We start from the raw sequence: 13,502 nt of genomic DNA, 5'->3' as shown, positions 1-13,502 counted from the left end.
GCGCCGTGGAGGACCCAGCCTGGGGGTGCCACTTTGGTATCGAAGACCCCGCTGCCCAGTCGCTCTGCCTCGGCTGTGTCACGGGGTGGTCTCCCTGCCTGTCTCTCCTGGGCTTTGCCCCGCAGTCCCTAGTGTCCCCAGGGAACCTGGAGCTACCCCATGCGGCCCCAAAAAGAGCCATCCTTGGGGAGAAAGGCATAAGGAAAGCTCCTGGCCTCAATTCCTGGCCTGGCTCAGCTAGGGGCACAAGGCAGAGCCCCTCAGCACCGCTTCAGCCAGGCGGGCACAGGAGCCCCAACACCAAAAGGGTTTGGAGGTTTAAGGGACACCCCACGGCACAGGGTGCTCCGGTCTGCAGGACTGCAGGCTCCCACCCCGCCCCGACAGCAGCCATCCCCGGGGGCCACGAGCCCCGGGCACCTTTGGGGTGCCCGCCAGCTCGCCGCCTGGGACCCCCGCTGCTCCTCCTGTTGCTGCCCCTTCCCAGCAGCGGGGGCCGGCTGGCCGGCTCTGGCCGAGTCTCCGCTCCCCGGGCCCGCGAGCGCACGGCCACTTGGCTCCAGGGTCAGTGGCAATCGGCCTCCCCCAGCCCCTGCCAGCCCCCAGGCCCCCTGGCATCAAGCAAAAGCCCTCCCGGGGCTGAAGTGCTACTTATCTTTAAGAGCTTTTGCAATAAGTCTTTTTGGTAATTATTATTTCTACGGTGTGCTTTCGTTCTTCTTATTGTCATTATTATTATTTGCTTCCTGACCAAAATTAGGAACTGGGGGGCAGTCCTTTGTTATCCAGCGATCACCCAAAGATGACAGGTCGGCCGCATCCATAAATTTTCTTATGGATTTTTCCTAATGTTTCATTTCACGTCATTTATTTATTTTCTTTCGTTCTCTCCCACTAAAGCTTTTAAAGATGGGGCTGGGATTTGACCTTGATGCTCGCCTGTTGAAGCATACACTTTTTCGTTTGTTTCTATTATGCCATCTGCATTTTATATTTCTTATATATAATATATATGACTATATATATATGTGTACATATATATATATATATCTATATATGCATCATATCAGTGTAGATACCCATCCCGTAGCATTTAGGCCTTGTTCTTGTGCCATTTTTTTTTTTCTGTTACTGATCTCTGAATGCCTTCAAGTGTATAAAGTGTTGAATTCTCTCTGGTATCTGTACTATGTACACACATTTTCATAGGAAGCACAATAAGATGACAGATGCATTGTACATCAATACCTGCTACTCTTAACGATGATATAAAGAATGATATAACTCACGAGCACTGAGCCTCTCTCTCTCACGGAGCTGCAGGAAATGCTCCCCAAGGAGGCGGGGGGGGGGACGGCAGCATCCCAGGATGTTCTTGAAGGCATCCCTGAAATGCTGGAGCCAAAAGGGGAAGGGGAAGGATAAAGCTTTGGTCCAGACTTTCACTACAGCCTCCAAATGCTCACATGAATACCTGCAACAACAGAGATGATGTTGAACAGAGTCCCATTAAAAAGCCCCTTTATATATCTCCGACACGGCATCCCTGCCTGGTCCTGTGCTGCCAACGTGCCCCGAGGGATGCTTCAGGGCTGGAGGATGGGAGCTGACTTTTGCTCTCAAGCAGGGGGAGGAGAATTGACATACATGCAGCTGCTGATCTTTGACAAATCTAACACTTCTGTGCTTTGGGACAGGTACCTGAGATTCAGCAGGAATGAGTCACCGGCTGGAATATTACCTGGTTTTAATTTAACTAAGTTAGTAGCAGTCGTCGTACAAGCCCTACGCAAACACAGCTTCTGTCCTTCAGATTTCCAGCTGCAAAGAGCAAAAGCAACATTCCGGGTCCTGGGCATTCAAAAGGGCCCTCAGGACCCTGTGGAGGCTGCATAATAGCGAATGGGCAGTGGGCAGGGAATACTAAAATGCCAAACTCCCCCCGGTCGCTTGGCTCCGGCCACGTCCTTCTTGCTCCTGGAAATGGCAGACGGGTGTTTTGCATTTAAACTAGAAGAGACTCGCTGCTATTCTGGTCCTTCTCTGCCAGAGCTGGTGCTGCAAAGGCCACGGGGTGGGCTTTGAATAGGAACAAGATGATACAGCAAAGCCCAGAAGGGAGTTAATGAACCTAAATTAATTGCAGCCAGACATTGTGAGTAGCCAGAGCAGCTGACCGTGCCTGCTTCCTCCTCGGTGCCATTCACATGGCTCCTGTTGCAGGGACCAGGCAGTGACCCCAGCTCTTCCAGGGCTCCCCATTAACGTGCTGGGCTGTGCTAGGAGCTGGCCACCCATCTGTCACAGCCTGGCGCTGTACGAGCACCTCCCCAGCCCCGGCACGACTGCCTGAGGGTTTTGCTGCTGCTGGAAGCGATGCCGGTGAGCCACAGCCTGGAACAGCCTCACAGAGGAGTTGCCAGAACCCCAAAAACAGCACAGCTGATGCACTTCCCACCCCTGAAGCCGAGGCAAGGTGAGGGATGGGTGCCCAGCCAGGAGCCGGCCACCAGCGGGAGCAGCACGGTCACGAAGTGGACACGCTGCACATTTTCTGACTCGAGGCTCCAAGGAAACACACGATCCACGCACCGCCGGAGCATACGGGATGGGGAGCCTGAGCTGGGGATTACCACGCAGGGGCTGCGAGGGGCTGGCAGCCTGCACGGTGTGCGAGGCACGCAGCGGCACGAGCCTCCCGCTGTGCGCAAGACAAGGAGTTAATTACACCTCGCAGGAAGCAGCTCTGCCGATCCACGTGAGGACGAGGTGCGACGCACCCAGGTCTGAGATTGCTGGGAAGCACCTGCTCGCACACTGCTGTGTTTACCTTGCGGATCGTGTGGCTGCTGAAACCCTCCCGAGCTCGGATTAATCATGCAACGTGCACATAACCACGGGCAGAGATAGCATCACCTCTTCTCCTCCCTGGCAATAATTCCCGGTTACCACTTGCTCTTTGCGAACGCTGCCAGCAGAAACAGGCGCTGAGATATAATTACACAGCCCTGGATGCTGCTCGGCTGCCTGGAGCTACCGCCATACGGGTTGGGGAGGAAGGTTTCAGAGGAGCTGCCTTGTGCCAGCAGGTGCAGGAAAATGAAGGTGCGCGGGGTGGCATTTCACCAGCCGTTTCCACTGGGAGGAACAAACCAAACCCTCAGGGCAGAGGGAAGGAGAAAGGACAAGTGTAAGGAGACACTGAGCCGGGGAAGCCGGGGATATTTTGTCCCTGCGTTTCTTATGAGACAGCTAAAAACAGGGGACACCGAGGACTGGCAAAGGAGCATCCCTGGGGACAGGGATCTGCGGTCACATCCCCAGCTGAGGCGACTGGGGGGGGTCTCTCCAGACCCTGCAGCTCCCCTGATCCGTGTGCTAAACTGAGCAGCAATCCATGTCCCACCTCCCTCTCTGCATTTCTCAGGTTAGCCCTCGCTTTCCCTCACTCCGTGTGTCCCCTCCCAGGAGAGCCAGGCAGCTTTCCAGCCTGCCCCAAAGGCTCCTGCCAGGCTTTAAGTCTCAGTCAAAGTTGCAGTCGAACAACATGGAGCAGATAAGTTCCACTGCTTTTCCTCTCCATGAATATTTCATAAGGCAGCTGGGCGCCAAGCCTGTCGGAGGTGGCATTAAATTAACTGCACGGACACATGAATGCTGAGACAACAGTTAATGGCTGTGCTCAGAGCTTCGTGTTTTTCGTTGAGGATAGGAAATGCTGTATCTGGTAGAAAAGGTGCAAATATATCCCTGCTTCTTTCCTCGCTCAACTACGCCATGCACTGTACAAGGCAGCCTCCTAAATGACCCACGGTCATCGTTAATTGCTTAATTAATACTTGTGGTGTGACTGCTCCCTCGGCGTTTTTCACAGATTAATGCTAGCTGGATTTGCGTCCCTCTTCTCTCTGAACAACCGCAAGGATAAGTGCTCTGGGGAGCAGGGGAACGTAACGCTAATACTTGCAGAAAGTGGCCTTTAATTCCAGTATCACGCTTTCTGTAGCACCCCAGGCCACTGTCAACGGAGACAGGAATCCTTCTCCCATTGCTCAGCCTAAACTGGAGCAAACCAACCCCAAACACGGACAGCACAAAGGGGACAGAGCCCGTGAAGCCTGGCAGTCTGCACCCACAAATTCCCCTCCTTGTCCCTTGAGCCACACAGCATCAAGGCTCGAGCACGCTGAGACAAGGTTTCTGCCTTCAGCTTTGGAAAATCACTTTCAGAAAGCCCCTTTCTGAACGCACACCAAGTCTCTCCGTAACTCACACCCACCCACATGCAAAGAGCAATTCTGCACGACTCCATGAGCAGCTCCCAAGGCTAACTGTGTACACCTGCAGGGCACCCATCACCGTCTGGATAAAGCCTTTTAGCCATACCACACCGATGTGTATAAATGATAGGGAAACGTGCCCATTTATGCTCCACGTGCTTCCTTCCCAAGATATCCTGCTGAGAGGTGCTGCTGACCCTTCTGCAGGTTGGATTCCTCCAGCCTTGGGGCAGGCAAAGCACATCCCAAAACGGGAAGGATTTGGGACCAGCATCTCCTGCAAGAGGCACAGATTTATAACGGGGAGCATTACAGGTAGGGGCTGGCAGCATGGGACCAACACCCCAACCCTCCTCAGCTCCAGAGCAGCACTGGCAGCGACAACCCCTGTGCAGTAGCTGACGGCTGTGGGGGAAAGCAGCCAGGCTAAACTAGGACAGGAGGGATCAGAGCGAGGTGCGGCGGCGGCTGAGGGAGGTGGATGAGTCCCCCAGCACGCCTGAGCCTTGCTTGACGGCTGCCAGATGAGGAATTCAGAGCTGTGAACCCATCTCGCAGGTGGCTTTGCCCAGAGATGAGAGCTCCCGGGGCTCCCACTGTGGCTCCCCCCTGCCCAGACACCCCCTCTGTGATTCCCCACAGCCCCTGATTCTGGCAGCAGCCCCCCCCACGGCCCCCGCATCGCCCGAAGGCTCCCCAGGAACATCGCCCCCAGCACAACCAGGACCCCGCTCCCCCCAGTACTCCCACCAGGGCTCCTGCACCCCTCGGGACCTTGCCTCTTCCCATACCCCCTACACCCCCCAAGACCCCCCTCAAGACCCCAGCACCCCCTCAGAACCCCCCACCCCCCGAAGACCCCTACACCCCTCAGAACTCCCCATAACCGCCCTACCCTCCCTGTCCCCCCCCCTCCCCGCTCCCCCTCTCCTCCCCGTGTCCCCTGTGCCCCCCTTGGATCCCCCCTGTGTGTCTCCCTGGTCCCCTCTGAGTGTCCCTCCGGCCTCCCCTTGTCCCCGTGTCTCCCCCTGTGCCCTCCCCAGGTCCCCTCTGTGTCTCCCCCCAACCTCCCCGTGTCCCCCTGTGTCCCCTTTTGTCCCCCCCGTGCCCGCCTTTGTCCTCCCCTTTATCCCCCTGATGCCCCCCCAGGTCCCCTCGTGTCCCCCTGTGTCCCCCCCTGTGCCCCCCCAGGACCCCCTGCGTCCCCCCCAGCTTCCCCATGTCCCCCTGTGCCCCCTTTGTCCCCTCTGTGTCCCCCCTGCGCCCCCCCCGGCCTCCCCATGTCCCCCTGTGTCCCCTTTTGTCCCCCCCGTGTCCCCCTTTGTCCTCCCCTTTATCCCCCTGGTGCCCCCCCAGGTCCCCTCGTGTCCCCCCTGTGTCCCCTCTTTGTCCCCCTTGGTCCCCCCCACATCCCCCCACATCCCCTCACGTCCCCATTTCCCCACCCCCAAGGTCCCCCCATCCGCCAGGTGTCGCCCTCCTCCTCCTCCTCCTCCTCCTCCTCCTCCTCCTCCTCCTCCTCCTCCTCCTCCCCCTCCCTCCCTCTTTCTCCGCAGGGAGCCGGGGGCTGGGGCTGGGGCCGGGCTCTCCTCCGGGGCCCCGCCGGTTCCGGCTCCTCCGTTCCGGCTCCGCTCCCTTTGTGCTGGCAGAAGATGGCGGCGCGGGCGGGTTTCCAGTCGGTGACTCCCAGCGGTGGCGGCGGGGGGGCCGCTGCCGGGGCCGGAGCCTTGGGGCCGGGAGCTCCGGGAGGGCCGGTCCGGATGGGCCCGGCCCCGGGCCAGGGCCTGTACCGCTCGCCGCTGCCGGGGGCCGCCTACCCGGTGAGGCGGGGAAGGGGCCGGCGGGGCGGGAGGGAGAGGGGTTGGGGCCGGGCTCGGGCTCGGGGTCGTCCCCCCGGCCCGGCGGGCTCTGGAGCGTTTTTCTTCTCTCCGCAGCGCCCCGGGATGTTGCCGGGCAGCCGCTTGGCCCCTCAAGGGCCTTCCATGGGGCCTCCCGGTTACGGCGGGAGCCCGGCGGTGAGGCCCGGGATGGCGCAGGCCGGCCTGGATCAGGCCCGCAAGAGGCCGGCGCCGCAGCAGCTTCAGCAGGTGCAGCCGCAGGCGGTGCCCAACCGAAACCACAAGTAAGGGGCGGAGGTAGCGGGGCGTCCCTGAACATCCCCGGGCATCCCCAAACATCCCTGAACATCCTTGGACATCCACGGGCATCCCTGGGCATCCCCGAGCATCCTCAGACATCCCTGGGCAGCCCCAAGCATCTCCCAATCATCCCTGGACATCCCCTGATCATCCCCAAGCATCCCTGGGCAGCCCTGAGCATCCTCGGACATCCCCAGGCATCTCTGGGCATCCCCAAGCATCCCCCACTATCCCTGGACATCCCCTGATCATCCTTGGGCATCCCCAAGCAGCCCCGAGCATCTCCTGATCATCCCCAAGCATCCCCAGACATCCTCAAACATCCTCGGACATCTTCTGACATCCCTGAGCATTCTCAAGCATCCTTAGACAGCCCCCAACATCCCCAAGTATCCCCAAACATCCCCAGACATCCCCAATGATCCTCCAAGCATCTCCGGACATCCCTGAGCATCCCCTGACATCCCCAAGCATCTCCGATCATCTCCAAGTATCCCCAGACATCCCTGAGCATCCCCTGTCATCCCCGATCACCCCCAAGCATCCCTCAAAATCTCCAAGCACCCCTGATTTCCCCCCAGGCATCCCCGATCCCCTCAAACATCCACGGGCAGGCTCACATTCATTGCTCCTTTCCCCAGAAGCATCATGGGGAAAGATTGGGTTTTGGGGTGCGGGTAGGGCACTGCCGAAATCACAGAGCGAGCCCTAAGGCCTTGCCAAAGCAGAGGCTGACTTTGTGTCGTCTGCTGGCTGCGCACAGCAGCACAAAGCTTTTCTGTGTGCCCGTGTCCACAGCGCTTTGCCTTAACGCCACACCCGGGCCTCCCGTTGCATCTTTTTGTTGGGTGGCTGAAAGAGAGTTCAGCTTTCGTGTGCAGCCCCTTTTTTTAGGAGAGGGGAGCTTCCAGCAGATACAAGAATAACGCGCAGCTACTAGACAAGGGCACGTTTGTGTTAGGTTTCTGGCAGAACCATGCAATGCCTCGGTAACGTTGGCAGTGCATCCCTTGGTTTAAAAGGAGTCTCCTAGAAAAGTCGGTCCTGGAAATCACAAGTCACTGCGGAGAGGCTAAACCAAGGAACAAGCCACCACGCTGCTGCTTTTGTGACTGCCTGTTGGTAATTTGCACAGTTTTAACACTCATCTCCTTCCTTTGCAGCGCTAAAAAGAAAAAGATGGCAGACAAAATTCTACCTCAGAGGGTGAGTGGCATGCGCGGTTGCAGCCCCTGATGATATGAAAGGAGCGTGAGGGCACCAGGGGTGATTCGGGTTCTTGACTGGCTCGTGCTTTGCTGTAGATTCGTGAGCTTGTCCCCGAGTCTCAGGCCTATATGGACTTGCTGGCCTTTGAAAGGAAATTGGACCAGACGATCATGAGGAAGCGCCTGGATATCCAGGAGGCCTTGAAGCGACCCATTAAGGTAGGTGGGGGCTGCGTTCGTGGTTGTTGTAAGCAAGGATTGGAGAATCTTACCTTGGTGGAGGGCGGAGGAGGGCTTTGAAGTTTGGGTCTCGTCCCTATAAGCGTGGCCTATAAGGAATCTTAATTAATATTCCAGGAATAACCAAGGAGCAGAACCAGGAATGCTTCTTTCCCTGCTGCTCCTCTTAGGAGAGGGGAAATAGGAGGCAAACAAGAATATTAAGCTCAGTTTTGGCAAAGCAGAAGCAGGATAGCCATCTGTTTACTTCAAAATTAACACTGAACTGATGCTTTTTCTTCTAGCAAAAGCGAAAGCTACGCATTTTTATCTCCAACACCTTCAATCCAGCCAAGTCAGATGCAGAAGATGGAGAAGGAACAGTTGCCTCCTGGGAGCTTCGGGTGGAAGGACGGCTGCTGGAAGATGTAAGTGTGAGTTACACTTACACCACAGAGGTGACTTTATGGATCTGGAACTGACAGTGAAACCAGTTTCTTAGTGTCCGAGAGCGTAGCTAAGGGCTTGATATCCTCCTTCATCTCTGTTTTCCAAGGAGTCTGATGGTGACGAGACCGAGAGCCCAACTCAGAGACCGCTGGGTATCCCCATGGCAGAACATGAGTTATACAAAGTTCTTATAGCTATAAGAATTAATGGTGAGAGACGGTCAGTGGCTCTTAGAACCAGGGTGCTTGCATTTTATCTGATTGCTGAGTGAGCTAATTTTCTCCAAGCTCATCTCTGTCTCCAGTCTTTCACCATTTTTTTTGACTTGGAACTTGATTTTCCATGTATTGATGAATGTAAGTGTTCAGAACGTAGAGGAACGCTGGTACGCTGTGGGCGCCGTGCCTGTGCTTGCGTTCCTGGGACTTGCTCTCCTGACTCTCTTCCTTCCTGTGTTGCTTGCAGTCTGCTTTGTCCAAATACGATGCCACCAAGCAGAAAAGGAAGTTTTCATCCTTCTTTAAGTCTCTGGTCATTGAACTTGATAAAGACCTCTATGGCCCTGACAATCACCTGGTAGAGGTGAGCTTCTTTTTGCTGTATTGTCTCTAAAAATGGGTTGCAGTTTCAGGAGACTGTATGTATTTGTATATATGTTGTATAACTTGAGAGGTGAGGGTATTTAAGATTTGCTCAAGTGGCTGGGAGCCAGGCTTGAAGTCTCTTTTCTTAGCTTCTTCCGTGGAGTTGCTAGGGGTCTGAATAAATGTATTAACTCTCGTTACAAACTATAAATGGGAATAAGATGAATTTTCTGTCGTGGGTGTGGTTTACTGACGAGCATGCTGGGTGCCAAGCAGCAGGAGCAAAGGGATTTGAGCACGTGAGTGCATCTGAATGCCCTCTCCTGTTCCACATATTCCAGTGGCACAGGACTGCAACAACCCAGGAGACGGATGGCTTCCAGGTGAAGAGGCCAGGAGACGTCAACGTGCGCTGTACTGTCCTTCTGATGCTCGATTATCAGGTAAGATGTCAGGAGCAACAATTGCTGGGCTTGCAGTGTTTGCTCAACCGTGTCTGTGGCCACGTTCCCATCTCATCGTCCTGCGCTATTTTGTTTAAGCCTCCCCAGTTCAAACTGGACCCCCGCTTGGCTCGCCTGCTGGGGATTCACACTCAGACCCGTCCGGTGATCATCCAGGCTTTGTGGCAATACATCAAGACCCACAAGCTCCAGGACCCCCACGAGCGGGAGTATGTCATCTGTGACAAATACCTCCAGCAGGTAATGGTGGCTGGGGCTGCCTCAGCGTTTCTTTGTGAGCAGCCAGGGATCCCTGGCACTGAGCTCTCCACTGAGCCCCGTGTTTCTGGCACAGATATTTGAATCTCAGCGGATGAAGTTCTCTGAAATCCCACAAAGGCTTCATGCGCTGCTCATGCCCCCAGAACCGATCATCATCAATCACGTCATCAGGTGAGACTGCTCCACTTGGCGTTGTATTTACAGAAAGAAGAGTGGAAGGGATGGATGGGGCATGAGAAGACAATGTAATGTTCTCCTTTTTCAGTAGCAGTTCCCCTGTGTTGCCAGTCATCATTTCTTTGTCCAGGAATGGTCACCTCTTGTTTACCACAGCCCCCTTTTCCACCAGGCACTCCCATGTTCATGCCATCCTTTGCATGACAGTTGCTCCAAGCAGATTTCTGTCTACACAGTTACTTAGCCCATGTGCTGCAAAGCCACGTGGAGCTGTGCTGTTTGGTGTTAGAGCTGAAGCTAACAGGAGCTTGGCTTGTCCCTGCCTGCAGTCCTTATGCAGCATCACCCTAGAGTAGCCACAATTTGGTGCTTTCTTGAACTACTCACCTGTTTTGGATTCTTTTGGATGCCCCTAGTGTTGACCCAAATGACCAGAAGAAAACAGCCTGCTATGACATTGATGTGGAGGTGGATGATACCTTGAAGACTCAGATGAATTCATTCCTGCTCTCAACGGCTAGCCAACAAGAAATTGCTGCTCTGGATAACAAGGTGAGAAGAGTTCCTTCAGGTCTGCTGTCCTCAGTGCTGGGTAGGAGTGTGTGTTTGGAGCAAAGTGACCCCTGAATGTGACAGTTTGGCTTTGTGCTGTTGTGCATTTGGAAGATGGAGACAGTTCTGCCTTGGTTTCAAATAGGTGGCGTTATCTGGAAGCACAGTTTTAAAGGAAATGGTCAGTGGGGAAATTGGTAATGTTTAGAGCAGGAAGGTGGGAGCTGAGAATCCTATCTGATAAGTGAGCCAGGGAGTATAAGAATTCACCTTCGTGTGTTGGATCTCTTGATGTTTCTCTGACATTTTCCCCTATTCAGCAGTCTCGTTGCTGTGCTTATCTCCTTCAGATCCATGAAACAATAGAGACAATTAACCAGCTGAAGACCCAGCGTGAGTTCATGCTGAGTTTTGCCCGAGATCCTCAGGGCTTCATCAACGACTGGCTGCAGTCCCAGTGCCGGGACTTGAAGGTAAAAGCTTTGTCTTGTGGGGAAGGTGGATCCAGTCACACTCTTTCCTCATTATTACTAGCTCCCACTGAGAGAGAGAGAGAGGGAGAGAGGCAATTTCCTTTTCAGAAAGCAAGACGTGTATTGAAGTCAAGGATAAGAACCTGACCTGACTGTACTGACGTTTCTTTGTGGAAGGGGGGGTGTCTGTGCAGGCTTGCTCAGCACAGCCAGAGCTTTCACACTCCCTGAACTGTTTTGTCCTTTGTGCTTTCCAGACGATGACTGATGTTGTTGGGAATCCTGAAGAGGAGCGTAGAGCTGAGTTCTACTTCCAACCGTGGGCTCAGGAAGCTGTGTGCAGATACTTCTACTCCAAGGTGAGCATCCCCAAGCAGGTGTCCCCCTCTGTACATGGTGGCTCAGCGTACCTGGCACTCCTTTTTCACGGCTGGTGAGAAGTGGCATTGCTGAGCCTCACGTGTAGGCACTGCTGATGCATCTTGGTCCCGGTTTGGACCCCCCCCCTTTTCCACCTGGGCCCTGTGGTACTTTGTTTGCTGCGCTGCTGTGTGTTAATGCTGCAACTCTGGCTCCTCTTGCAGGTACAGCAAAGACGGCAGGAACTAGAGCAGGCCCTGGGGATCCGCAACACATAGGCCGCTCCGCTCCTCCCCAGCCAGAAGGCATCACAGCTACTTGTGGAGACAGAGCTGCAGAGTACGCTGTTATGGCTCACGTAATCCCACTCCGGCACTGAGGCCTGCACCATTATCCATCCTGGCATTGTCCCTCTTGGGGCAACTCTAGGACACGTGGGGTCTTCTGGGGAGTGGCAAGCAGACGGGCTCCAACGAGCACACACTTCTACCTGGTTTTCTTCCTGACTGTTGCCTTGTCAGTCCCAGGGCTTCTGAGAGCCTTTCCGTGACTCCGTACTGCCTGTAGTGTCCCCAGTAGCCAGTATGAATGCTGACTTGGAGCTTTTCTCAAGTTCAGAAACCACAGCCCGTTCCTCCTCAACTAGCATCTAGTTGTGGCACACGCGAGACCTGGGTCTGGGAAGCCTGGACCTGCTCTAAGGGTGGAGCTCTGTGGCTAATCTTGTCCCTGCCTCTTTTTGTAGCAAGGTACCAGGAGATGGAGCGGGCAGGACACCAGGACTTGACATACCTCCAGCCCTCCCCTCCTTCACGCGGAGGGTGCTGCTGCACTGGGCTGCCCCACAGGTCCCTCTCCTCCTTGAGGAAGTTACTGGACTGTGTAGAGAATCGCTTCTTCCCTTCTCCCTTTTTTCCTGTCCTGCTCCCTTCATGTTCATGACAGACTGTTTTAGGCTGGGAATCACAGGGGAGATGAAGCGTTGGCTTACTGCAGGGTTGTGGAAGCTTTGGAGTGCTGAGATTTCACTGCACTTCAGAGCACTTGGGGTTCCAGCAAGCCACCTGGCTGCTTCTTTTCCCTGTAGCAGGGAGAGAGGATGCAACAGCTGCCCGTGTAATTGTGCAGGGGTGGAGTGTTGTATGCTCATTCCTTCGGGACAGTTGTCATACATCACTTGCTGTGGGGACCAGAGGCTCCTTTCTGTGGACCTGAGTGTAACAGGACAGTTCTTGGGAATGGATGTAGCTCCAAGCATACGTGAGTTAGGAGATGTTTCCATGCTGAAGCTCCTGTGGTTTTTAGTCAAGTTTTAGGTTCCAGGGCTGCCATAAGGCCCAGCATGGATCAGGAATGTACAAGTAGACTTTTTTTACCGTGGGGAGTAGCAGCCCCCATGCCTCATCATGGAACGATTTACTAGTGAACTAGTGGTCAGGTGTAAGAGAACGGCTTCTCTAACCCAGATCTCAGTATTTCTGCTCGGGACTAATGCAAATGGACTCAAAAGTTGGTCATATTCTCTCGAAACAGCTGCAAAACCACATTACTGACAAGCCCCCCTCCTCCCCACACCCAGCTTCGGTGTGGTTGGGAAGGTTACTATGAATTTGGGAGCCTGGGTGGCCCTACTCCTTGTGTCTGTGTTACTACATGTCTGTGAGTAATAGGCTCTCGACTTCCCTTCTCCTTTACCCTCTTTGAAATGGCTCCTCTGTGGTACTGGGGTGAAGGTCTTGGTGCTGATGAAGCAGCCCACTGACTCCTCAGGGTAGTCACACATGAAGGATGCTGAGTACTGCGTAGGCAAACATAGCTGTTGCAGAATAACTGCTTTTCTTAACTGAATATTATGGGTTTTTCCATGGACCAAAATTTTTTTTGTACTGTATCCTTGTAGATGTCACCCAGTTTTAATAAAAGCCTCCTGTGAAGGAAGCTGTCCTCCCTCCTTCTGTGCTGACAGCACGCTTTCTCTCAGCAGCTGCCTCGGTGGATGATACCTCGTGTATTTGCCTGGGAAGGGACGGGATTATTTTCACTTTATTTTTTTTAACTGGTTTAAGAAACTGCAGAGAAAATGTTCGTCACGTTTTGGCCTGTTATACAGTGCCTTTTCAGGTAAGGATCTGTGGCTTGCAGCGCCCACTAAGCCTGTGCAGAGTGCTTTTGTGGGAAATAAGCAAAGTAACTTGAGCAAATCTGGAAATCCAGTGGCCAAGGTGCTGATAAAATCTAGACAGCCCAGTATTCACCCTGCCGCCTTGCAGAACGGTGACAGCCTGTTGCAAGCCCCACGGGATTCAGGCATGATTGTGAGGGAACTGTATTAAAGG

At 54.4% G+C, this 13,502-nt stretch overlaps 1 protein-coding gene across 2 annotated transcripts; it reads left to right on the top strand.

The window, feature by feature from the left end:
* Nucleotides 1-5,847: 5,847 nt before the first annotated feature.
* Nucleotides 5,848-13,084, top strand: SMARCD1 (SWI/SNF related BAF chromatin remodeling complex subunit D1). Of its 2 annotated transcripts, none has more exons than XM_084303692.1 (13): nucleotides 5,848-6,100; nucleotides 6,215-6,402; nucleotides 7,582-7,624; nucleotides 7,723-7,845; nucleotides 8,151-8,273; nucleotides 8,761-8,877; nucleotides 9,221-9,322; nucleotides 9,422-9,583; nucleotides 9,678-9,775; nucleotides 10,198-10,333; nucleotides 10,684-10,806; nucleotides 11,064-11,165; nucleotides 11,391-13,084. In XM_084303692.1, the coding sequence occupies exons 1-13, from the start codon at nucleotides 5,933-5,935 to the stop codon at nucleotides 11,442-11,444; spliced, it is 1,539 nt and encodes a 512-aa protein (XP_084159818.1). In that variant the 5' UTR covers nucleotides 5,848-5,932; the 3' UTR covers nucleotides 11,445-13,084. The 2 variants fall into 2 exon arrangements, with proteins under 2 accessions (XP_084159818.1, XP_084159817.1); XM_084303691.1 differs by having other exon boundaries at nucleotides 8,151-8,279.
* The last annotated feature ends 418 nt before the right edge of the window (nucleotides 13,085-13,502 follow it).

The sequence above is a fragment of the Netta rufina genome, assembly GCF_964035555.1.
Source record: "Netta rufina genome assembly, chromosome: 30".
NCBI lineage: Eukaryota > Metazoa > Chordata > Aves > Anseriformes > Anatidae > Netta > Netta rufina.
This window is presented reverse-complemented; position numbering and strand designations above follow the sequence as displayed.